Genomic DNA, 24,634 nt, shown 5'->3' with positions numbered 1-24,634 from the left:
GGCTCGGAGCCAATCGTGATCCAGTAAACAACTTACTTAAGCGTGATGTGAAGCCTCCAGCGCACAAACACTAAGAATTGACTTTACAGAAGTAGAAGACATCTTGTGTCCAGCAGTTAAACGTCTGACATGAAATACATTTGTATATTCATAGATTCTGGGTTTTTGAGGGAGAAAGAAGGATTTTAACAAGGTAATTATACATTTTTTGTGCAAAAACCATATCAGACATGCATTATTGTTCCAAGCAGAGTATCTTTACATGTCTTAATAAATGTCTGGAGAGGGTCTTTAAATAACTTTTACATGTAATCTCTTGTTTTTTTTGAATGAATAATCAGATTTTACTATTTTTTTCTTTCAAGCTGCTATGACTCACATGCAGTATTATAAACAAGAAAGCCAACAGAAACTTGGTCTGTATAAGAAATGTACCACCTTTATTATCCAATCCACACATCCCATTCAGTATGCAATACAAAGCCAAAGCAATTTATATAAACAGTGAGTCTGAGCTCCAAAAATATTAAACAATAATTGTCAGTTAAAGACAAAAAAAAAAAAAAAAAAAAAATTCAAAACATCTTGCATTCAACACACAGTAGCATATCCTGGGCAAAGAAGGAAGCTTCGTGTACATCAATCATGACAGAAGATGCGATTTCTTTAAATTAAAAAAAAAAAAAAGACACTTCAGTCCGATATGAAATATCAGTATCATACGTACACCTCGCTTTAAGTCTCGTCCACGTTCAGTTTTCACTCATTGCATATAAATCATCCAAAGTATGGCTCACGCACACACACACACACACATATATATATATTACTAAATACAAAATGAGGAGCATATTTAAATGAATGGTAGATACCTAACATGTTATAACTTTATGTTAATTAACTGAGTGAATACAGGGCAGGAGTGTGTATGGTTTAGTTTATATATATATATATATATATATATGGCTTATGGATGACATTAAATGAAATTCTTTGTGTTAAGTGGAAAAAAAAAAGAAAATTGTCTTCACAGGTTTCACAGGTTTCGTAGTATTTGTCAGCTTATTTAACGGGAATAATTTAAGGCAATGTTGTGCTCCGCAACCAGCCGCAGACATTTCCATATATTCCACATGATGATGACGACAGGGTTTAAATAAGTTGTTATTGTAATATGTCGGATGGTCAAAATGAAGCAATGTGCTCTGCAGTCACTCTGGAAATAGTGGAAGCAGAGGGTAGGAATAAAAATGCATACTAATAAAGTCATCTAGATATTGATTAATTGCATCCTTTAATACACACTCTATCTTTACCGTTAGCCTTTAGAGAGATTACAGAACAAGTGAACCGCGATTTGAACGTAATACAATAGTACAACAGACACTAATGATGAGATTGTCCAACCTAGTTTGAGCAGGTTAGTTTGAGTGTTTGGTATAATGAGCTTGGATAATGATGCCCCTTTAGGTTACAATCAGCGATGATGATGATCATACACGTGAGAGGTCTTGAAAGTCATTGGTCTTAATTCCACAGTCCAATCTAGATGTAGATTTTGAAGAGTATACTTCTTCAAAATGTCAGTTTTTAGGCTATGAAATGATTCTGGGCGTCTTGTTTGATGTTCAGAAGACGCCAAACTGAGTTTACAAGGAGCTGTGATGATTCAAACGTGGCTTTAATATAAAAAAACAAATCAAAATTCATATAAAAATGAACCTAGTCACATAATTTAGCTTGAATAATTCACCTCGCCCCCGCTGGAGACAAGGTGAATTATTCCTTTCATCAGTATGGAAATAGATTCATATATTAACACAGAGTTAAATAAGAAAAAAAAAGAGAAGTGAAAGAGATCCAAAAATAAGCTTCTTTTAAAAAAAACCTTGCTCTGTTAAGAATCACATATCATTTATTCAGAATTTTAAGATATTTTTGGCCTTTCATTTTGAAGAAATGTTTATTACAAAAACCACACAGATTAAGAAGAGGAGTCACTTAAAACATGTCAAAACCTCCGACACAACTATCATTCAGAGCACGGCCACAAAACAATTTAATAAAACATTTGGTGGGTTGATTTGCTGCTGTGATTCGTGATCACGGCGTTTTTTAATCATCTTTACCTCTCCGTTAAAGCCAACTTTGACATACAGGATCTTAACTGGATGTGCAAAGTAAGTTTTATGTTCACAGTGGATTTATTTGATCAGGAACTGTACACCAGGATGAATATTGAGGAAGAAAAAAAAACAGCTGACCATAATAATAATAAAAAAAAAAAAAACACTCTTAGCAATACATCAAACCAGTCAATCCCTTTCAATATGTAGCCCTTCACTGCAACAGAAACGTCCAACAACGACATTGATTGATATTGTATTGTCATAAAATCCAATTCTATGTGCACTAAGTGATAAAACAGCATGATACCGCTTCACTTGTGTTAAATATTTTGGGTTTTTCTTTAAATGAATTTGTGTCAGGATTTAAAATTTTTCAAAAAAAGACAAAAAAAAAAAAAAATTTTGCTTCAAGAATCTGGTTGAATTTGACTAAAACCTGTAATCTTTGACTAAATCCATTGGCAAATAAAAGATTGAAAAAGATTAGTTAAGAGCTTACAGACATTTTTATGCTGCCTTGAGTGGATTTTCAAGTGCTGCTTGCAGAAAACTGTTATATAAGGCTGATAGGTATCCAACATTTGTGCTTTGACAGCTGATAACAGTAGAGGTTTTTTTTTTTTTTTGCGAAGTAGAAGGTACATGTTCTGCAGGTTTCAATAACTTGGAGGGAATGACTGTAAATACACACAAGTATTAACATCGCGTCTTTTTAAATAATGTAAACATATACATCTTATTTGAGGTCAGAGCATTGATCCTCTTCATATCTATTTATATTTTTTTTTTTTAAAAAAAGAACAAACATTACTGGAGCATCGTCCGGATGTTTTTCGGAGTGGACTCGTCATTCAGGTGTTTTGTGGTGAATCTGAAGAGACAAAAAAAAAAAGGTGATTTTCATTACTTCCTCAATTGACACCCTAAAATTAAATGAAAACTGGATTTTCATGGTTATCCGGAAGCTGCCGACAATTAAACATTTGTGTCAATATTCAGCATCTTGATTCACTTCACGTCAAAAAAAACATTACACACATCACATTTCCCTGCAGATTTATCTTCTCGTCTGTGCGGAAACATTTCTGGAAGCGCAGAACACTAAAACCCAGACTGATGACATTTTAATGAAATAACCTACTTGAGGGCGTTCAGCAGGCCTTCTACGTTGTCTGCCGGCTGGTCCTTCAGGACTTTTATGCAGCCTTTCATCTGAGAGGAAATGAACAGAGAATGATCCACCATCCATCCAGAGCGCTGCCGTTACATCATTTACACAGTTTAAACCACAGTATTTGTGTGTGCCTTACGTCTATCTTGGACGACTTGTTGAAGGCGCCGTTCGGGTGGACGTGGTCGTAAAGAATGATGACCCCGACCATGACCCTCATGCAAAACAAGAGCGTGTCCTCGCTGCTGAAACGACTCGAATATTCCCTGAATACACAGACAAAGAAAGAGAGAGAAAGTGAGGAAAAAGTGGATTAGAAAATAGGAAAGAATCATGAAATGTGCCTAAAGTTGGGTGAACAATGAAAGAGTGTCTAAACTGAAAGCTACTGATTAAAAAAATGCTTATTGTAGATTATTTGCTGGTGTGCGGTTGGATGAATATATAAGTACATCCTGTATGTATGAACAATGTGTGAAAGAGCTGTTCTGTATACTGTATATCCAGCAGGGTTCACACAACCAAATGGGCATAAACTCTGACTTTCAATGTCTTGTCTTGCAATTCAAGAACTGAACTTGACATGTTTTTGGGCAAAACTTAATGTCCTTGTGTCATTTATTGTTCATGATCTTATCAAGGCAAAAAAAAAAAAAAAAGATAGTAAAATATTTTTAACTGCTGGTGTATCAACACAACATCACAGGATTTGAAGTGTTGCTGTAAGAATGGAGACGGTTGACTTTTACGAACAGGAGTTTTTGTGTGTGTGTGTGTGTGTGTGTGTGTGTGTGTGTGTGTGTGTGTGTGTGTGTGTGTGTGTATGTGTATGTGTATGTGTGTGTGTGTGTGTGTGTGTGTGTGTGTGTGTAAAAGCGTCGTAACTCACGGTGTCTCCAGCATGACTTTACAGACGCTGGCCATGGTGCTGAGACAGTCCGTCGTGTTCTCCAGTGGAAGAGTCTTGTTCTACAGAAGATACACAAACAACACACATTATAACCATTGACTAAATTGATTTACCAAAAACACAATGCTGTGCGACGATTTTGTTATATCACTACTGTATGTATGTGAGGAATTTAGATTTATTGTTCCTGTGAAATGTATAAAACCCACCACAGTGTAACAAAGTGTGACTGTGATGCACGTTTGTCACATTCTTAGTGTGAACAGCAGCGTTCTCACCTCTGTCACAAAGTTTGTGGTCGCGTTGCTGAGCGTCTTCAGCATGGGTGTGGCCTCGGCGTAGAACAGAGACATCCTGTTGGCCATCTCGTTGTTGACTTCACTCTCAATATCCAACTGTCAGTGCAGAAACACACGACTCACATTAACTGGAGGTGCCAGTGTAGGAGAGTTCATTATTTGGTTTTACATGAACTGTTATTTGAACAGTTGAACAGGTATTCCAGTTTTAATGCTTCGGTGTCTGATAAAATGTGATCAGTCTGGCCTATTTTCTGGAGTCTGATGTGACATAAATAAAACAAAACCACAGTTGTCCTTTCTTGTATGATTAGACTGGGAGAGTCAGATATAAATAAGTGGATTTGTCCCCCTTTACTGCCAACTATGCAGATGTGAATCAATATTTTTATTTTCTGGAACAACTCACATTCATGTTGTTTATCCGGTTTCGACTGATGGTCCTTCTGTAGTAGCTGAAGTCGTTCTGGATGGCAGGAATTCTCATCTGATGGAAAACAATAAAACAGTTGATACGTTTAACCGCCGCTGTTGAAGAAACATGTTGTTTGATACAGCATGTGGCACGGAGTAAAGTAAAAGCGTGACAGCGAGCGTTTCAGACCTTGAGCTCATCAAAGCGGAGAGTGAAGTGGAGGATCTCGGCGAACTGTTTGGCCAGCGCCTGCTCCTTCTCCAGGTGCTGAGTGGGCGTGTGGGGTGGACATGTCAGGCACTCCAACAAACTCTTCAGAGCCTCCTCTGCAGACAGACGCAGACAGACGTCAGGTGTTGTATCGGTGTCGGGTCTCCAATTCAAAATTTCTCTACATTTATCTTGTTATATATTAAGTTCTTATAGGACTAAATAGTTAACAACAATGTTACAGCCTCCTATGAGAAATATTATTCATGTCTCCACCCAGTTACTGCACAAAATCAAGCGCACCTGCAGAGCAGCCGCCCCACACTACACTGATATAACAACCTACATGAGCCTCATAAATAAGACTTGTGTTTTAATGCTGTTGTTCATCACCTGTAATGTGAAAACATTTTCATACAGTCAAGAGAAATAAAAAGTGTGCATCCTGGTGTTAGTTTAGTTATAAAATCCAAGCGCAGCACAGCGTCTCTCCTGCCAAGCCGCTGACGGCGCTGTCAGCCGAAGAGACGACCACACCGGACAGCGGAGGAGGAGGAGACGGTAGAGACGCTGGTACACGTCTGTTTAAACAGTAGTTTAGCTGACTTCACTGAGCTGAGAGCTCTGAGCAGGAAACACAGTCACTCTGCGTCGCTCTGTTTCCATCACTTATGCATTTAGGCCATTTAGAGAACAGAATCTGTAAAGCCCGTCATGCTCTCACCCTGCGTTAGTCTGTGTATTATGACACAGCTAAAAAAACCCAGAACGATTCGCTGACAAAACGCGAGTCGACTCAGCAACATTTACTGCAGAAAACCAAATGTTCCAGTCATATGACGGGATTTCCCAGACTTCCTAATCACAAATTTTCAAATTAGTTGAACATCCTCTATGGCTGAAATTAGGGAAGCTAAATCTCCAAAGTCACATCTTTAATTTTAACTTTCATTTTCTGCATATGAGGTACATTTTCTCCTAAATCCTAAGAAAACACAAGTCAGCACTCTCACTTTGACCATGATGTGCTCTCTTCACTGGAAATACAAAAAAATTCAACATCAAACAAAACATTTTTTGTTCAACACTGAGACATTCACACACCTAGTCTGAGAGAGAAACTGTAGAACTTCTTGAGCTTGATGACAAGCGGGCAGACGGAGTTCCAGGCTCGCTCCTGCAGCGTGTGGTCGCTGGGGTTTTGAATAGCCTAAAAAGAACGCAAACAGCAGAGCCACATCAGAAAACAACCATGATGAAGGACGTAATGATCAACCAGCGAGTTCACCACAAACTCTTCTGGCTAGTCATGCATTTCAGTGCGACATGATGTTAGTTCAACTTTTATTTTCTCCTCTGGAGTGCAAACAGTGCAGCTGGTTTTACATGTAGAGACTTTGTATAGTTCTAAATCATCAGATGTGGAAGTGAAGTGGATTTCTGTCAGTGTTCCTTACATCTCTGATCTCTTGACCGGCTCCTTTGTACGCCTGCAGGCCCGACAGGATGCTCTCAGAGTCCTGGAGGACTGAGTTCACCTGGTTCCACACCTCACGCTCTCCTTCTGTCGGCTGTGCATCTAACGCACAAACACACACACACACAATAGTTAGCTTACAGTCAATATCAATACAAATACATTTGAAAACTTGCCTTTTCACATCAAGAATCTATTTGCAAATGATTCTTAGGTGCACAAAGATTAAAGTGTAGCAGATTTAATCTTCTAGTCTAAGTTTTACACTGTGACTTGATGTGAAACGGCTTTAATTCAATAAATAATAATGACATTTTGTATTAAATCACCATGAAACACTCACTCGGGGAACAAGCGCATTTGTGTGCTGAATGTTTCTGTCACTAAAAAAGTAGCTCATTGAAGTTTGTTCGTTTCTGTTTTGAACTCTTTATTTAAAAAAAGACGAGTACAAAAACATTCAGCGTGATTAAATGTGTTCGGGTCAAAGCTTACAGCGTTATTTCACTTGTAAGCAAACATTTTTAGCTTTCAGCGCATACGGCGTTTCCACATGTCACTTGACGAGTCAGCCGACCAAAATGTACTGCCTCGGGCATCCAGAGTGATGCCGTTATTTGAGATGCAAACCTCAAATGTTAGATGTCTGCTAAAAACATAATCAGAACTACACTGATAAGACTGGAGCAGAGTGCGTTACTGAATCCTGCTTTCAGCTCTCAAAGTAGTCACGATTCCCTGTTCTCAACAATAAAGAAGCTTAAACACTAGATGCATTCAAAGCAGCAATATTTGAAGGCTGACTGTAAGAGAACTAGTGTGGAGGTGTAATATGTGCTGGAAACTGTAAATGTTCTACTACAGTGAAATATTTTGGAGCAAGCTCTTAGATAGACATGGAGCTACAGTAGAACCTGGTTTATGAGGTGAATAATGACATGTTTTCAATAGTCAGAGCATTTTGTTTTATAAGAATGATTTCATGTTTTGTATAGATTCGTTTTTGGAGGTCTATGGTTCACATACACCTAATTCTACTGCACTCTGCCATGCCTGCAGCCTGCAGACAGGTTGAATGTTTTGTTTCATATTTCCTGCTTTGTTACAGCAAGAATACACTGAATATGCCTCGGTAAGGAGAGGCCGTAAATCTCCCATAAGCTTGGCTTGCTTCATTGTTCAGGAAATATTTTATTACGCGAGCAAATGCGCGCTCTGAAACAATAAATAATGATACGCTTTCTGCAGAAAACTTCTCCGATAACAAGCTTTTGGCTATCGTGACCACAGAGAGTCAAACTCTACGAGACTTTAACTCTACGAGCTGCTCTAAATATAGAGCATCACTGACATTAAAAAACTCTGTGTCTGGGGCCTGTTTTGCATTTCAAAACCCTTCCACTCCCATCATTTCCTCTTTGCTGAATAAACAAAGCCTGAGGTCGGCTACATTGTGAGTGTGGCTGAAATGCCACTGTGGAGGCGTATTGTGTTTCTTTTTCTGTGGGAGGTTTTAGAAAAAAAAAAAAAGAAAAAAAAAAGGACAAAGAAGATTTATTTGCTGTGTTAAAAATTGAGCTAATTGTCTATTTTATGTGAATATTAGGAAGCAGAACAGTAATTTAGTTGATTTAATATTCATCATACTCTATTCAATGCTATTTTCTGTCTTTGTTTAATGGTGATAAGAACTAATATTGACTATATAATGAAATCATAGGTTTAACTATAGGCAGTATTATGCAGGAAGGGAAACAAACATGATGTTAAACACAATATACATGCGACTTGATCAATAATGTGTTAGTACACACATTGTGCCACATGTGAGAGATGTTTCAGTTGATACTTATCATTAGTACACATGCATGCAGATGAGTTAGTAAAAGCAGACAGCAAAGGTCAAGGGTCAGCTCTATTTTTAATTCAACTTGGCATGAAGTGAATGGATTTTTAAAACCATATTGAAATCAATCATGAATTATAATAATAGCAGCCTTCAGGAGGAGGTGATAGAAATTCAGAGGAGGATGGTTGACTGTTCAATAGTTGAATAGGCTGACCCCTGACTAGTCAGAGCAGCTAAAGAGAGGTTAAAGGAAAAATGAATTTGGGATTTGGAGGGGGGAGAAGGGGAGAAAGGGAGAAGGGGAGAGGAGGGTGGGGGGTGTTGGCCTAGCAGGAAGACAGGCATAAGCTGTGCTCACTTTCAAAGTCAAGGAAAAAGTTTGGCCCCTGTTCAAGCTCTGTGCAAGTGAGCACTTTTAACAGATTCCCCATTTGGTTTCTGCAAGAGAGAAAATAAAAAAAAAAGGCAAGAGACAGAAAGACAGACAGAGAGAGAGAGAGAGAGAGAGACACAGAGAGAGAGAAAGGAAAGAAAAAGTACGTGTGATGTTAAAAAGTCATCAATAAGTTATTCGAACAGAGACGGGAGAAACGGCAGCAGATCGGAGCTGAAAGAGCAGGAGGTCATGACCGAAGGGGAAAGAAAAGGAAGGTGAAAAAGCAAAAAAGGAGAAAAAGAGAGAGAGAGGAGCATAAGCGGACTCCTTCATGGCTCCGTCATCGAGAGCAGAGAGACCTGCTGATAGAAAGGAAACAGCTGAGCGGGTTCCACCTTTATCCCCCCCCTCCTCCCCCTCCTCCCCCTCCTCCTCCTCCTCCCCTCATCTCTCTCTCTCTCCATCTTGTCTCTCTTTGTTCCGCTGCTCCGCCAGACTTACTTTCAAAGTCCAGGAAAAAGTGTGGATAGTTCTCTATTTCCCTTGTTAGGACTTTTAGCAGGTTACCCATTCCAGCAAACCTGATGGTCAAAATACAGTGGTAAAAAAAAGACATCAATACAAACATTTTTACACAAAATACAAGGATGGTGTAGTTTACTTGTGAAATAACAGAGACAGTCATGTTAACTTAAAGCACCCAAATATGACTCCAACTCAACAGAGGTTGTTTCTATTTGTTTTGACGTTCAGTTTTCAAATGGATGTGTAGTGTAGCTGTTCTGCATGTTGTGTGGTTGTGTGTGTGTGTGTGTGTTTCTGACTCTACATGCAAATATTTGCAGCAAAGCAAACCGCAAGTCAAATGATTCAACTGTCACTATATTTGTCACGAGAACCTAAAAAAAAAAACAACAACACACAACGCCTGTTTCAGGCCACGATTGTCTACTTGCATCACTGTAAGAGACACAAGAAGAATACAACACAGTTCTGTTTTTTCAGATATAAAAGCTGCAAATGTGTGATTTTTTTTTTTGGAGAAAATTTCAAATAGGAGACAAAGACAGTCGATGCTTTTGGCTGCAGGGAAGTTTTGTCTTAGCTGCAAATATCTGCAGTTACTCCAGAGTGAGATGATTAACTGCAACGTACTTCAACTATGACCTTGTCTAAACACTGGAGCATGGTTAGGAGGCTCATGATTTGCGTTTATATTGCACATAAAGTGCAATGATTTTGACCCATGACATCTTAAACAAATCCTCTCATTTCAAAGTGATGAAACTGAAGGGAAAACAAAATATTTTTAATTGTGATTTGCATGTTTTTTTTTTTAATCAACAATGAACATTTTCTCATTTAAAAAGTGAGGCTCCCTACTTTGTCTGCACATTGTACACGTGAGTGTGTATGTTGTGTGTTTCATGGTCAGTAAAAAAGGCTGAGAAAGCAAAAATATTCTTCCACCCTCACTGGACAAAGCCGTTGAGGTTCTGAACCAGTTTCTTGGCCTTTTTTTTTTTTTTTTTTTTTGCTCTTTGCTTTTCTAAAACGTGGCCAAACACAGGGATGTAGTCCTAAATAGCAGTTACACTCTATAAAGATTTTATTGGAGGCAAAAGGCAGAAGGTAGGTAGCAATTTCCAGTGAGGAGTCTACCTCCCTCAGTCGTGGAGGGTGGTCACAAACTCTGTAATCACAGCAGGCCTTAAACTTACAGTAGCATAACATGAGGCCACGATTACGGTAAAAGAAAAGGAACTGGGAGTAGTATAACACAGCCAGGCTCAAAGGATTCCAGACAGGACGTTAACGGTGAGTGGGAAATAAAAGTTGTTATCTAAACGTCTTCTGCAAAAAAAAAATCAAATCCAGATGAACTATAAAAACATTTTAGAGTGGGTCTATATAGGACACGTAGCTGCATATTTATAAAACGCCTTCGTACTGTACAGTGAAAGTGTAAAAGCACACAGGCTTTTCTTCTCGCACACAGAGATCCAAGTTCCCTCCCCGACTTAAGTCATAGTGTGAAGTGACAACAAAAGAGACACTGTGCTGCAGTGTGCACATGATAATCACACCGCATTTCTCTGCACAGCCTCCAGCAGGCTGTTGACTATTTTTCAATCATGCTATTCATTCCTCATATCGCGCTCCCTCATACATTCCTCCATAAGTGACAATCTTGGGTAAAAACAGCCTCCTTACTGCTTCCTGCTGTAACATATTTGATCCTAGGAAAATTAGAAACCTTATAATGCGTCTGATTATCATGCAGATTTCATGCAGCCATGATGAAATCACGCTGATTAACTACGAGGTTGCACCAGCAGGGGGCGGTGCTGGTTTAGGTTTCACTAACAGGGACAGGAGCTGGATTGAAATGGTGTCATGTTGGTACATGTGCTGCGGTAGTCTACAGCCAGATTTTTCCAGACGAACCCTTAACCTGCGGCTAAAACAAGTTCCTCAGGAGTCTCACTCGCCTTAATCTCAAGCCAAACACTGGTTATGCTACCCTCGGGTACCAGTTACAGGTGTCAGTTTAACCGCCAAAACTGACCGCCAGTTTATCACGGATAACTGTTCAAGGACTTCTCAGCAACATCTAAGGGGAAACCGAAGACCATGTGATGATAGAGGTCTGGTTAATATTAAAACCAATAAAAGAAATATCAGCTTTGAGAAACATTCATTACAGTAAGTGTGTCACTTTAGAAGCTTTTAAGTAATCCCTAAAGGAAAATCTTTCACACTGTTGAATATGATTCATTTATCATTTCCCACACCGCAGCAGAATCACGTTTTACAACCTCAATAGAACAAATTTATAGCTTTGAATCTTTGAATGTGTGTTTGCATATTAACATTAGCTTGTGAGCCAACTAGATTGTGAACACCAGGGGAGTGTCGATGATTGCAGTGAGGTCATACAAAAATGTAGCTGCATTGCATTCTGGTATGTTAAAGCTACTGTTCATGAAGAAAGTCATAATTCAGAGCAACACTTTGACCAGACAAGAGCCTTTGATATCTGTGTCTCCAGATGTGGAAGAAAGAGAAGGCAATAAAAAAAAAAAAAAAGAAGTTTCCATCTTTTCCACAGAGAAAAAAAAATGTAAGATACATTTTCAGAACATTAAAGATAAAGGGACAAAACATGACATAAATCAAGCTAACACTATGGATGACAGTAAGACTTAACAAGGAGAATGATACATGCAGCAGCTGTTTTCTACTGCAGCTGCGAGGTACAAAAGTCAAGACGAACTCTATAGTTTATCACAAAGTCTCTGCAGAGTAGGAACTTGACTCACAAGCAATCTGACCAGAATTCTTAAGTCCGTAAGTAAAACAAGCCGAAGTGTGTGTGTGTGCCAATTCAAGCCTGCAATAAAACCCTGCGACAGTTAACTTGCAGTTAAGTGTGTGCTTTATTTCCCCCCTGAGGTAAACAAACCAGCTCCAGCAGTCTTCTCTACTATTTCTCGTCTCTCGTGAAGCCAAGACGGAAATGAAACAAATAGGCAGGCCTCCACCCCAAACAAGCTGAAGATATAGCGTACGCTCGGAGGAAAGTGCACGCAGTTAAAAAAAAAAAAAAAAAAAAAAAAGACGGCATGAACTGTGAATAGTGAGTGACATCATGAGAACAGTTGGGTTTTTTTTCCCTGTCTGAGTGAACTACATCTGTGTCAGCCTCTTTATGCTACTTGGGTCAAAAAAAAAAAGAAGCAAAACACAGCAAACACACAATTTCCTGCGTGAACGTCACAACAAAGTTTTCACAGCAGAGTCGACACAGCGGCGCAGGTGTAACTAATAACCTTAACGATCGCTCTGTTCCATTAAGAGTCCCCCGTAAGCCATAACACCCGAATTAAACGCATTTGTTATTGATTAATGTAACTGATCACACCTGTGCTTTTTCAAAAAAGGTTTATAGTGAACAATAAAGCACAGACTTTGGTAATGCTTCTGTGAAAGCCTTGAATCTATCTCACAGAGAGCTTTCTAAATGCATTAAATATTCCACATAAACTCTCACATGAGTTGTCATGTTTAGTCCATCTTTCATATCTCGCTCATGAATTCTTTATTAATACTCTTGATAACATGTCAGGCACATGGTTTAAAAAGGGCTCATCATTTGACCTAGCTTCAAAACCCTCCTTCTGGCCAAACACAGGTCAGGAGAAGGGATGGTAGTTTCATTTAATGCTATTATCAGCCTTCGACTACTCACTAAACAAAAAAAAAACAAAAAAAAAAGGGTGAGAGAACCAGAGTGACCTGAGTGACAGAGCGAGAGACCGCATGGACTGACCTGAAAGCTTAACCTCATTTGGTACTTATGTAATTCTGTGTCATTCAGTGGTTTAACAGTAGTGTTTATAGAGCTACAGTTGCACACTCCAGTCTTTGAATGGTATCTACAAAAAAACAAACAAAAAACCTGTGACCGTTTTGTATGAATCAAACTAGGCCTTCAACCCACACCCAGTTAACACCTTCGCCCAAGATAACAAGCAGACCGACTGACTGTTAGTATCTACTGAGCTTCACAGAGCCATAAACTGCTCCCAGACACACACACACACACACACACACACACACAAGGTTTTACCGTCTTTAGTCTTCAGTCTTAATACCAGACAGGGAAGGAAAAACTACTCAGGGAATTTTCTCGTCTGCTCGGTTCCTCTTTCACAACCACTTATCTATATGGCCTGGACTGAAAGCGTGGAAACTTTGACTTTTCCCTTTCCCATAGCATCAACCACTGGCTGACATGGGTTCGATTAAAGGGGAATAGCACGTAAAGGATACCATATAAAGAGATACTTTTGTGAAAAAGACACTGACGGTGCAACTAAAAAAAAAAAAAAAAAATTATGAATTACATACATATTTCCCTTTATGTCGCTCTCTACAAGAAGACCTGATGAAAAAAGTTTGGAACTAGTAATCCAACTTTTTACATGCAAAATGAATTGAAGTTTCAAATGGAACTTAATATTATCCTGTCAGTCAACTTGTCAGTGTTGATCAATGACCAATGCCTTTCCATTACACTTGTATGGTGCCACAAATTGTTCTCAGTGACAGAAACTGACAGTGAGACCCGCTGTCCTCTTTTAACCTCAATTTAAAACCTCTTGCTTCCAAAAAAAAAAAAAAAAAAAAAAGTGCCTATGAAGCTGTGCTGCAGGTTATTTGTGCTTTATAATTAAAGCAAGCACCGAGTGCTTTAAATGCATAGAGCGCCATGTTGAGTGCCACGTTTAAATTGCCTTCCTCTGCTTTCTGGAATTTGGAAACAACCTCTGTTGAGAGAGAAATCATGTTGTGAGCTGACAGACAAACCAAATGGTATATTGTAATACTACAACATTTAATACTGGTCTTCTATGTGAAAGGTAGAAATCATTTTAAGTAGCAGATTATAAGACGCCAACAGTATTTTAACATCTAATCTGAGTGTTATAAACCTACAAACCAACAATGTGGACAGAGAAGCATCAAAGTGTTTGAATACCAGAATTTCTGGATGAGGAACATTTTTCTTCGCAAAAGACAAACCCAAACCCAAAATTGTGTAACATTTAAGCGAAAACACATTTTGTTATCATTTCTGCAGTGAGAAAAGCAGCTCTAAACATGCACAAGCTAAACAACTGTTGTGCTCATGATATTCTTGTTTTCATTTACCAGTGTGACATGGTATTTGACATCTGCAGGCTTCAGCCCTTTTTTCACTGATACAAAAATGCTCATTTAAATCCTCAAGAAAAGCCTGTAAACTCACAGAATTATGTTTAATCTTCTGTGGAAGCAGTGGAAGTTGTTGCAAACTTTTAACTGTATGATGTGTATATCTTTGGGTACCTTATGTGGGAAAGTTATGGAAGTTTTGGGAACCATAAAGAGACATTTAAGAGCCTTGAGGACAAGCAGTTCAACAGCCTCTGAGGGAGAAAGTTTTGCACTAACAAGTGCAGGCTAATCCCCGTTGTAATCATCTACATCGTAGCATTGTTGTTGGGCTGATGTGCTTACAGTGCAGTCTTACTGAAACATGAATGTACTAGCCCGAAAACATGTTCTGCTCTGTTCTGTGTGTGTGTGTGTGTGTGTGTGTGTGTGTGTTTGTTTTATGTACCTTCTCTGGTGGAGGACCTCGGGTTGCTGTCTATATCATCCGCTTTCTCTTTGTCTCTGAAAGAAGAGAGAAAAAAAATGTTAAAATCAATACGGATTGAATAGAGGTGATACGGGAAAGAAAAACAATCACACAGCATGTTTTAAAAATATGCATGTGTGTGTGTGTGTGTGTGTATTTCAGGGACACACACCAGACTTAAGACCAGTTCATTGAGGACGACTTGTGCAACTGAGGACAAAAACGGCGTCTCAAATTGGTAAAACACTGATTTTTGGGTCAGTGGTTGAGATTAGGGTCTCCAGGAAGTTAATGTAAGTCTGTGTAAATACCCCCAAAAGTGAGTAAACCTGTGTGTGAGTGTGCGTGTGTTGCCGCATGCACACGCATCCCACACACATAAACGGGATAGTCAGACAGGTACAGCATCATTTGTCCACATTAACTGACTTCCCCTTTTCTCCCGACACATACAAGCATTCAGATAACAAATACAACCCTTCCCCCTCCCCACATCACAGAGCACACCACTGAATTATTCAAAACTGAAACCTACACCCTTGTCTGTTATGTCCGAAATAAAGCTGATTAAGCTTCTGTCTGTCGCGTGTTCGCTCGAGTATTAAATATCCTGTGACAAGCGGCAGCTGCTAATGGTCACTGGGATGCAACGCGACTCCCTCCAGGGTCAGGACAGAAAATAGATAACTACTTGCCGCGGTCATATTCTGTAAGAGAAATGAGCATAATGAACATTCAATGTGACACTTATTACAATGTTCACCTTGGAAAAAAACATCTCTTTACATGTAGCAGGCTCTCATTCCAGGTGCTAAAAGTCAAATTTAAAAATAAATATATATATATATAAAAAGGATCATCTAAAACTCATCATTCATAAGTTATACAGTAACCTTTACAAAATTACTTTTATTGATTTTGTGCTCTCGTTTTGTAATGGATACGTTTCCCTCCACAAAATAGCAGGTTACTTAAATATAAGGTCGAACTCTTCTGCTGCAAACACTCAATCATTCACTCAGTTCTCAATTAAAATAATAATCATTTGGAAAAGCTGTTCTCCCAGTGCTTAGAGTCCTGCCATCTAAATCAGGAACTGATTTACCTCTGGGACATCAGCTAAGTCACATTATTGGTGTTAAAGTCAGTTTCTGGTCAAAACTTTGGACCGGTGTCGTCCTAAAACAAGTTTAGAGAGTGTAAAAATATGAGAGTAGATGTATCTTCTTCAGTGTAGTTCTGAATTACAATAAAATAAGTGGCTAGAATGGGGTTTTTTCATATTCTGTTGTGGATGGTTACCACATCTTACATGTACATGTTGTGTTGTGGCTTGACATGTTTTTGTTGTATGACCCCCGTATACACAAGACTCTTAGCTGAAGTAGCCTTTATATATTACACTACTACTACAAAAGCATTTTGTTTCAAAACCACACAAAGTTAATGATACAGAGTAACTTCCTGTTTGCATGATGAACTTTAGCAGCTTGAAAATAAAAACAGCGATACGCAGTGGATGGTAAGGTTTTCTTATGCTGCTTTACTCAGAAGTTCATAAAGTGTCACACACAGACACACACAGACACACACAGACACACACAGACACACACACACACACACACACACACACACACACACACACACACACACACACACACACACACACACACACACACGTATTTACAGAACAAACTCACCCTTATCCACATGAAAGCAAAGTAGTGAATGTACCGGGCAGCAGGAAGCATACACCTTATTGTGTAAATATTCTCCCACACACACACACAAGCTAATGTTGCATTTAATGTACACAAACAAACACACACACACACACACACGTACTATGAGTAGTGGTGCAACAATCAGCTCTTAATGAACAGCTACTAAATGTCACTTATACAAACTATCTTTATTGAGACTGAAGATTAAGACACACTCTTCATCCCCATCTGTCACAGGAAGTAGTCTTCACTGGTCTGTGCTGACCCCCCCCCCCTTGTCTCTCCATTTGGAGAACCTGAACAGCAACAGAACGAGAGGGGAAAAAAAAAAAAAAAAAAAGAGGTGGGATGCTGCAGATGGATGGATGGATGGATGGAAGGATGGAGGCCCCACAGGGACACTAGACACTCTCCTTAAAAGGGCATGATAGTGTGTGGCAGCTCCCTGTGGTCTGACACATGAGTGGACTTCACCTCTTCGCTATCACGCTATATCCATAGACACACACACACACACACTTCAGATGTCCCTTCTGGACCTCTTACACACACACACACACACACACACACACACACACACACACACACACACACACACTTGCCAAAACACCATGTGGACAGCACAGACTGAGCGCTGATGAGAGCAGACACTTCACCATCACACTCACTTCACTTGTTAAAACACTCAACTTCTCTCTTTCCTTGCACATCAGCTTCGTTATCTTCTCTTTTCTCCCCCCTCCCCTCCTCGATTTTCTTTTTTTTCCCCTTTTCACTTCTTTCGCTTCCTCTTTCTGACGAACGTGGCTGGATTTCCTTTGGTTTTCCAGCAGGCCAGACAGTCAAGTCATTTACAGGATGACACGGAATATGATTCATTCAATTAACCAGGGAGTCCATTTACAAACTCTGCCGGCAGATATGGTTCCAGATTAAACAAATAGCCGTTAGCTTGCCGAGCAGTCATCCACACAGCTCGTTATTTAGCCAGTAAGTTAGCCTGATGAGTGTAAACGAGCCATACATCGAGCCAGGCAGTAAGCAGATGAATCAGTCAGTTCAGTAGTCCGTCAGCTAGTAAATCTGTCAATCATCCCTGCAGGTGGTGGAGCCAGACAGAGAAGGGAGGCACGTGCAGACTCCAAGAAAATAAACATGTTTTTCAGGAAACATCAATCGAGAGCCAGGATGGAATTTTCCAGTGACACCACAGGAATAATACACATAATAATAATACAGGCCATTATGTACCATGGTGAGCTATTAACCAGTATGATTGTGCTCTAAAAAGAAGAGAGCAGTAATGTATTTGAACATGAGAGTTCAAGAATATGACATCCAGACTTAAAGCATGTTATCTATTAACAAACAAGAAGTTTTCATCACCTCACAAATCATATCTGTTGACGTCTCTCGACTCACCCTGAACTGAAATATCAAACAACATCAGTGTTTTTGAATCCTTTAGACATTTAGCTGCAGCTGTAATTGCAAATGACTTTAAGTGAGTAATAAGTTAGTGTCCTCTAACCACGACCATACCTTGTGATATAGCTGCCGTGAGCACATATTGAAGGGAAAATTCATTCAAAAAACCTGAAACACAAACATTTTAAAGTGCTGTAATTGATGTGGGGTTTTTGCAGAATCATCCGATATCGATGTTCTGTTTGGCCTTGAGGCTGCTTATCTCGCTCTATGTTGCAGCTTTGCTCATGAACAAAATGACAGCTCGACTGTTTCTCTTTCTCCTGACAGATTTCACCTGTCTGGACTATAATTTGAGACACTATGACCTTCCATTACAAAGCTGTTTTAATAACTAGCCTGGACCAGTACAAACAGGAGTTATAAAGACAAATAAAAATTTAAAAAAGCCGTTCTGTTTAATCCTTTGACACTTAAGTTTAAACCCTCATGTGTCGATGAATTATGGTGACCGACTTAAGCTGTGGTGTTTTCCTTTATAAACACCCGCCCACACGGATATAAAACACTCACTCGCATGAAAACATTAACAGCCTCCTTTCATGCAACAACCACACATCCCGCCTGCAAGGCCTTGCCTAAAAGCTATCCGTTTCCATGGCGACTACAGAGACGTCCGTTAAAAACAGGGGAAGCACATGATAGAGTGGAACCCAAGAGAGGGGACGCGAACATACACACTTTGTTCTTCAATAGTTTACTGTATAGAAAAAAAAGGGAAGGTGTGTGTGTGTGATAAAAAGCTGTTTCACTTCTGGTTGAAGAGGCTGCAAACCCTACTGGGTAGAGAGTGACAGACCGCGAGCGTGTGATGAAGACGAAGAGGAAACGCTTGAAATAATCCTGGGGGGGGAAAAAGGGGAGGAAAAAAAAATATTGCCAAGAGAAAGGAGGTGTGTATCCAAACAAATCATAAAGAAGGAGAGCATCATTTCAGTGTTGCTGAAGGGAACGAACTGTGACTAAAGAAAGTAGAGCGTAACTGACTGAACAACACTGAAGAATATGATCCACATATAAACAGAGAAACAACATCTTCCACTGTTGTTGCTGCTGCGGATGACGGGCTGAAAAAGGTACAGCTCTCTCTTTGAGGCGGATTAACGTGTATGACATGGAAACTTCACATTGACAGAGCGTAATGAATGTTCTACTCCAACAGTCTGTAGCCAAAGTTTACACAAGAGGACAAAAGACCTCATATTCCACAGTTCACCAGGTTAAATGGACCATAACGGCGAACATTCACGAGTCCCTCTTATCTGGCTCTCATATCAGCTGTTTTCACAGCGTGTTTACAAGCCCGTATCGGCCTCAAACCACTGAGTACTCAATAAATCAGTGAGCACATATTACAATCTAAAGTATATTTGTCCAACATCAGTTTGAAGTGTGGATTTCTTCCCGACGAAGCCAAAAACTACAGCGTTTACACACATCTTACGCTCTCTTTTTGTGAGTGTTTTCTCAATTTAAATACTTTGGACCTCTTTCAACGTATCCTGCGAGCTGTAAGCTACGTACTCTATAAATGGCATCTGTTGCTGAGGCTGACATTTATTGTTGCCATTTGACCTGAACTGACTCACCTGTACAGTAGCCACCAGAATGACTGGTGAATGAGTCATCGACACAATGCAAAGTGACAAGCAGAAAAACCCTCAAATCACGCCGGCATATGCCATCGCACAGGAAACTGCATTGGCAAACAGTGATTTCAGCTATGGCATTACTAACAGTGAGTTAAAGAGAGCTGACAGGAACTTAGCGAAGCCACAAACCAGCTTGAAAAATTACCCAAAACCTCTAACTAGGACAACAACAACGACAAAAAAACCCATTATAAGCCTGAACGAACTGGATTTTAAAGCAAGACTATTGAATTGTATGATAAGGTTTGTATCATACTGGATGTCCTCTCCACATATTTTCACTACAGCCATCAGTCTATGGATCTGGACAAGCTCAATGAATTAACATAACTTCCTGTGCGTTTTTGGCTTGCAGTGATGGGGAGAGTGATGAGCGCACACACACACACACACACACACACACACAGATACAAAGTCAGTCAAGGGAGAATTTGACAAGGCCGACTGACTGCAGGAGAGGAGACGACCAGCTCGGAGAAAAAACGTCAAGAGTCAAGGTCGTCACGCTGGACTGGGAATACAATGCTTCCTTGAAAAAGGCGGTCGTATAAAAACAACAAGAGCTCTAAAAGTGTAGGGATGCATACTGTTTTAGTGCAAGTCTCTCCTCTCTCCGCTTAGTCAAAACATTTTCTTTTCCTGAAGGAGGAAATAGGCCATGACCCACGGATCCATTCCTGATGTTTTTTTTCTCTGCTAGATTTAATTTCCACAATCAAAATGAGCCTTAATTCAAATTTAGCAAAGGCTACAAATATGATAAACATGCTTTAGAGCACAGGGTTGGAGGAAAAACATAACTTTGCAGCCCTGTATAGTTCAGTCGGTACATTATGGTGATAACATTATAGAGCCCAGGAGCTATCATGGGTAAGGCCGTAATCAGACCGAATCAGGCGTTGTGGCGGACCTCCGCAGGGGTCTCTCTAGCTTGTTCTACCACCACTTTTCTCTCTCTCTCTCTCTAAATGAATCGGGAAGCCGTCAGCAAAGTCTAACTTTGCTTTTAATGTTATCAAATGAAGAGAAATATCCTCCCCTCTTCCTTGTAACGTCTTTGTTCTCCCTCATGGCAGTGTTGTACTGCTCTGATATGATCGCCGGGTTGAATATCTCCAAAAGTTGATTCTGGTTCAACTTTCCCGCCACAGGCTGCTGCTGCAGCTCTGTGACCCCCCATCCCCACGGCCTACATGCACCTCCTATTCAAATGAATGGGAGGACTGGCGTTTACTTCATATTTACTTCACTCAGAGCTGCAGCTAAATTTTTGTAACGCAAGCACTTCCTGTCACTACTTCAAATCTAAAGCTTTCTACTGGCGAGCCACTGCTAACTACTTGTGGTGTACTTTTTTCCAGAAACAGCCACAATAAGCCGATTAGATGAATACATACACATGACAGGTTTGAGCAAACATCCATCACGTCACCGCTCCTGATGTGCTAAAAACCATACGGAAATCTGGCATACGGGTGGTCATCATGGAAAACTAATATTTTGCCCCCAAAGTAAAGACATTTCTCAGTCAATCATTTAGTTTCAATAATAATCCAGTGTGTGGGCTTGTTTATGCAACCGGAATCACAAATTCAGGCGCATGAACGACTATTTAAAGAGCACAAATTTGTGTGCGACACCGTATTAATTCCAAAAGCATGAACTTCCAAAATATTTTACCCCTTGATGCTTGCCAGGCTCCATATAACACTGACACGGTTAGGTATTCAATTGTCACTAGTTCCATCCATAATAATGCACACACAGTACTCTATTGTGTTTTTGAAAAAGGAGTTCACAAAAGAGCATTCAAGTCACTCAAGTCATTTGAATCATTTAAAATATGTCACAATATGAGACATATCAACGGCCGACATAACACATGTACCATGGAACAGTTTTCGTTTGTTTAAAATGACCAAACTTTATGACTATTTAGAGGCAAATTCAGCTGTTGCTGCGCCGTTACATCCTCCATAAAACTGACAACAGCAGGCTCTGGCACAAACAGCGGTTAGCGTGACAGCTGTTATGTTCACAGACATCCAGGATTGAACCTGTAAATCAATTATTTACATGAATGAGCATCAACTCCGCCGCTGGAAATTGCGTATTTCTGACATGGCTCCCGGGTCACGCGAGGGGAGTTGGTGTGCAAATTTGTAAAGAGCAAAGAGTGAGCACACGTCCCAGGCGAGACCACCTTTTGGCTCGTGATTTCCAGTTAGGAGATAAATTGTGTGTGTGTGTGTGTGTGTGTATAGAGGAGTGCATGCGCCTTTGATGGCAAAAGCCTGTCTCCTATGTGGCATGAAAACCGAATGATGGAGTGAGCATGGAAGAGTGGGCGGCAGTGGAGGGGGGGGGGGGGAGTTACATCTGGCTCAGTGCGATCTGCCTTCTGCAGACACCCTCTAAGGGTTCAAACAAGGGTTAACTCTGAATGGAGGTTCAATGGGCTGGAAGACTGCAACCCTCCTGTGAGTAAATGACTGTGTGTGTGTGTGTGTGTGACAACTCTGGAGCATCTTCCCTCCATTCTGCATGGCAACAGCTGATGAATGGATGATGCATTTGTTACAGCCCAGTGAGCTCTGGGTTTGGAGATTTTTAGGGGGCGGGGGGGGGGGTTGAAGACAAGAGGAATAGTGACATCAGTAACCATAAAGATTCACTCACTTCAAAATGTTGCATGACAGCTACTCCTCACAACCTGTCTTCAATACTGTTCTAAGAAAGACGCATGTAACCCACAAAAGAACAACAACAACAACACATGAATAACAGGAAAATGTCAGAATTCACACAACCGTGCGTAAAAGCTTTCATTCATCAAACCGATACTCAGTTGAAAAAGGAAACGTGTCTGTCTGCATGCAACGAAAAACCTCAACCCCGAGAACAGGCGCGGAAACGTCAGGGGAACTTTTTCTGTCATGCAAGTCGAGCTGCACAGCTTCATGCCTGCAACTGTATTCTTATATGCAGTACAGTTCCTCTACACTAAACATTTTCACTTTCTATATATTTCTAGAACGTCTCCTGTAGTTAAAATAATCAAGAAAATGCAGGTTTTTCACCCCTCAAACACTATTAATTAATAATTCCAATCACAATATCTAGAACTGTATAATCATCTTTATCCGTTTAGCCTTAACTGGGCAGTTATGAACTTACATAAGTGTTTCTACGTGCTCACGACGTAAGAGCACATTAAAAACAATCACAGATGTAACAGGAAATGCTGATGCTTTCTCTTTCAACACTGGAAACTCCAGGCCGGCTGAACCTGAATTGCAGTTTGTGGAATCTGGTTCCAGTTTGCTTCCCCTTACTCAGGCTGATTTGTGTTGTTCATGTTGAGAAACAAACAACTGCCAATAATAAATAAATACATTTTAAAAAGGGCTTGTTCAAATACAGTAAATCCCAGACGGAGGAAAATTACCTCCAGGCAAATGCTTCTTCTACGTTTTGGCTGTCTGGGAGTTTATCTACCAGCCACTTTGGCAAATAATCAGATATAAAGATCTTGTAATGACGATGTATTTACAGTATCTTGTGAAAACATAGTAATTACGGAATGAAGCATAGACAGTATCCAGTTTATAAAAAGTTATTTTAACATGTCATGGTGAAGCCTGGATTTGAATTAACTGCTTGCCGCCATTTTGGAACCACAAAATGCAAATCTTGGGACAGGAAAAGGCTTCAGCGGTGTCACAGTTTTGAAAACAAGTAGCAACCGCCACAACCGACAGTGACAGGCCGAAACAGCTGTTAATCAAGAAAAGAAGCCTCTGTGTGTTAAATCTGCATTTTCTCCCTCCTATCTTTGTTAGGGGTGTAACGGTACACATGTTCGTCTTGAACTGTTCGCTACGGGGCGTTCTGCGCGGTACGCCCTATGACACCAAACAATCACAGATTAATAGCCTACAACAATCTAATTAGGCTACATCATGGCACGTGCAGAACATAAATACAAAAGTGGGAGTTCCCACAGAGCGCTCTGGCAGTCCATCAGTGTATGACTATTATCTCAAACATGCAAGTCAGATTAGCCTCCGCCCGAGAGGCCGCTATCTTCACTAGTGCAGATTCAGACGAGGCCAAAGTGACAGTGAACGCAGCAGGAGTGTTTTATCCCTTTGTAGGTGCACAACCATAATTAAGAGAGTTCAAAGTGCTTACAATGACGTACTGACATACTGCATTTAGTTTCATTTATTGACTGTGGTGCAATATTTAAGCGCCTTCTGCTTTCATTTTTACAGCAGGAATTATCAGCCATGAGCTCAAATTCAGTGTTGATGTTTCCCCGCTGTGCCTAAAACACATTTAACTGTGACCCCTGAACCATGACCATTACATATGGTTATACCTAGATATGTCTATATATCTTTCCATGTTATTGCACATGTGAGTTTCTAATAATAATGTTTTGACACTCTTAATAGTAAGACTGGATGGTTACGTTACAATGAAGCACATGGCCTGTTCTATGTTTAAATGTCTGTATACCGACCCAGTAGTTCTTATGTCTGTTAAGTCGACCTATTTCCGCTCAGAGGGACTTTGTGTAAACCGAAGGAAACCAAAATCAACACCAATGACCCAAAATAACTTCTGTTTGGGAATCTCTAGGAAAATGACTGGCAAGCACAAACGAATTGTTTAACTGGTGTGTCTCTAAGTGCCAGTTTTATACTTTTTTATATGAAATGCTTCTGTCTTTCCTGAG

At 40.0% G+C, this 24,634-nt stretch overlaps 1 protein-coding gene across 6 annotated transcripts in view; it reads right to left on the bottom strand.

The window, feature by feature from the left end:
• Positions 1-417: 417 nt before the first annotated feature.
• Positions 418-24,634, bottom strand: part of fam49a (family with sequence similarity 49 member A) — a 37,251-nt gene continuing 13,034 nt past the window's right edge. For 3 of the 6 annotated variants that reach the window (XM_044376723.1, XM_044376722.1, XM_044376724.1), the window contains 11 exons: positions 15,006-15,061; positions 8,819-8,898; positions 6,592-6,713; positions 6,239-6,344; positions 5,114-5,250; positions 4,919-4,996; positions 4,489-4,605; positions 4,190-4,269; positions 3,440-3,566; positions 3,271-3,341; positions 418-3,000 (listed from right to left, as the gene is read on the bottom strand). In XM_044376723.1, coding sequence (XP_044232658.1) covers positions 2,937-3,000; positions 3,271-3,341; positions 3,440-3,566; positions 4,190-4,269; positions 4,489-4,605; positions 4,919-4,996; positions 5,114-5,250; positions 6,239-6,344; positions 6,592-6,713; positions 8,819-8,891 — 975 coding nt within the window. In that variant the 5' untranslated portion in view covers positions 8,892-8,898; positions 15,006-15,061 and the 3' untranslated portion in view covers positions 418-2,936. Of the gene's footprint in view, positions 3,001-3,270; positions 3,342-3,439; positions 3,567-4,189; positions 4,270-4,488; positions 4,606-4,918; positions 4,997-5,113; positions 5,251-6,238; positions 6,345-6,591; positions 6,714-8,818; positions 8,899-9,337; positions 9,418-15,005; positions 15,062-24,634 lie in introns of all 6 variants that reach the window. The other 3 variants (XM_044376726.1, XM_044376725.1, XM_044376727.1) reach the window with 1 other exon arrangement.

The sequence above is a fragment of the Thunnus albacares genome, chromosome 16 (assembly GCF_914725855.1).
Source record: "Thunnus albacares chromosome 16, fThuAlb1.1, whole genome shotgun sequence".
NCBI classification, from domain to species: Eukaryota; Metazoa; Chordata; class Actinopteri; order Scombriformes; family Scombridae; genus Thunnus; species Thunnus albacares.
Note: the sequence above shows the minus strand (reverse complement) of the source record. Positions and strands in the feature narration are given on the sequence as shown.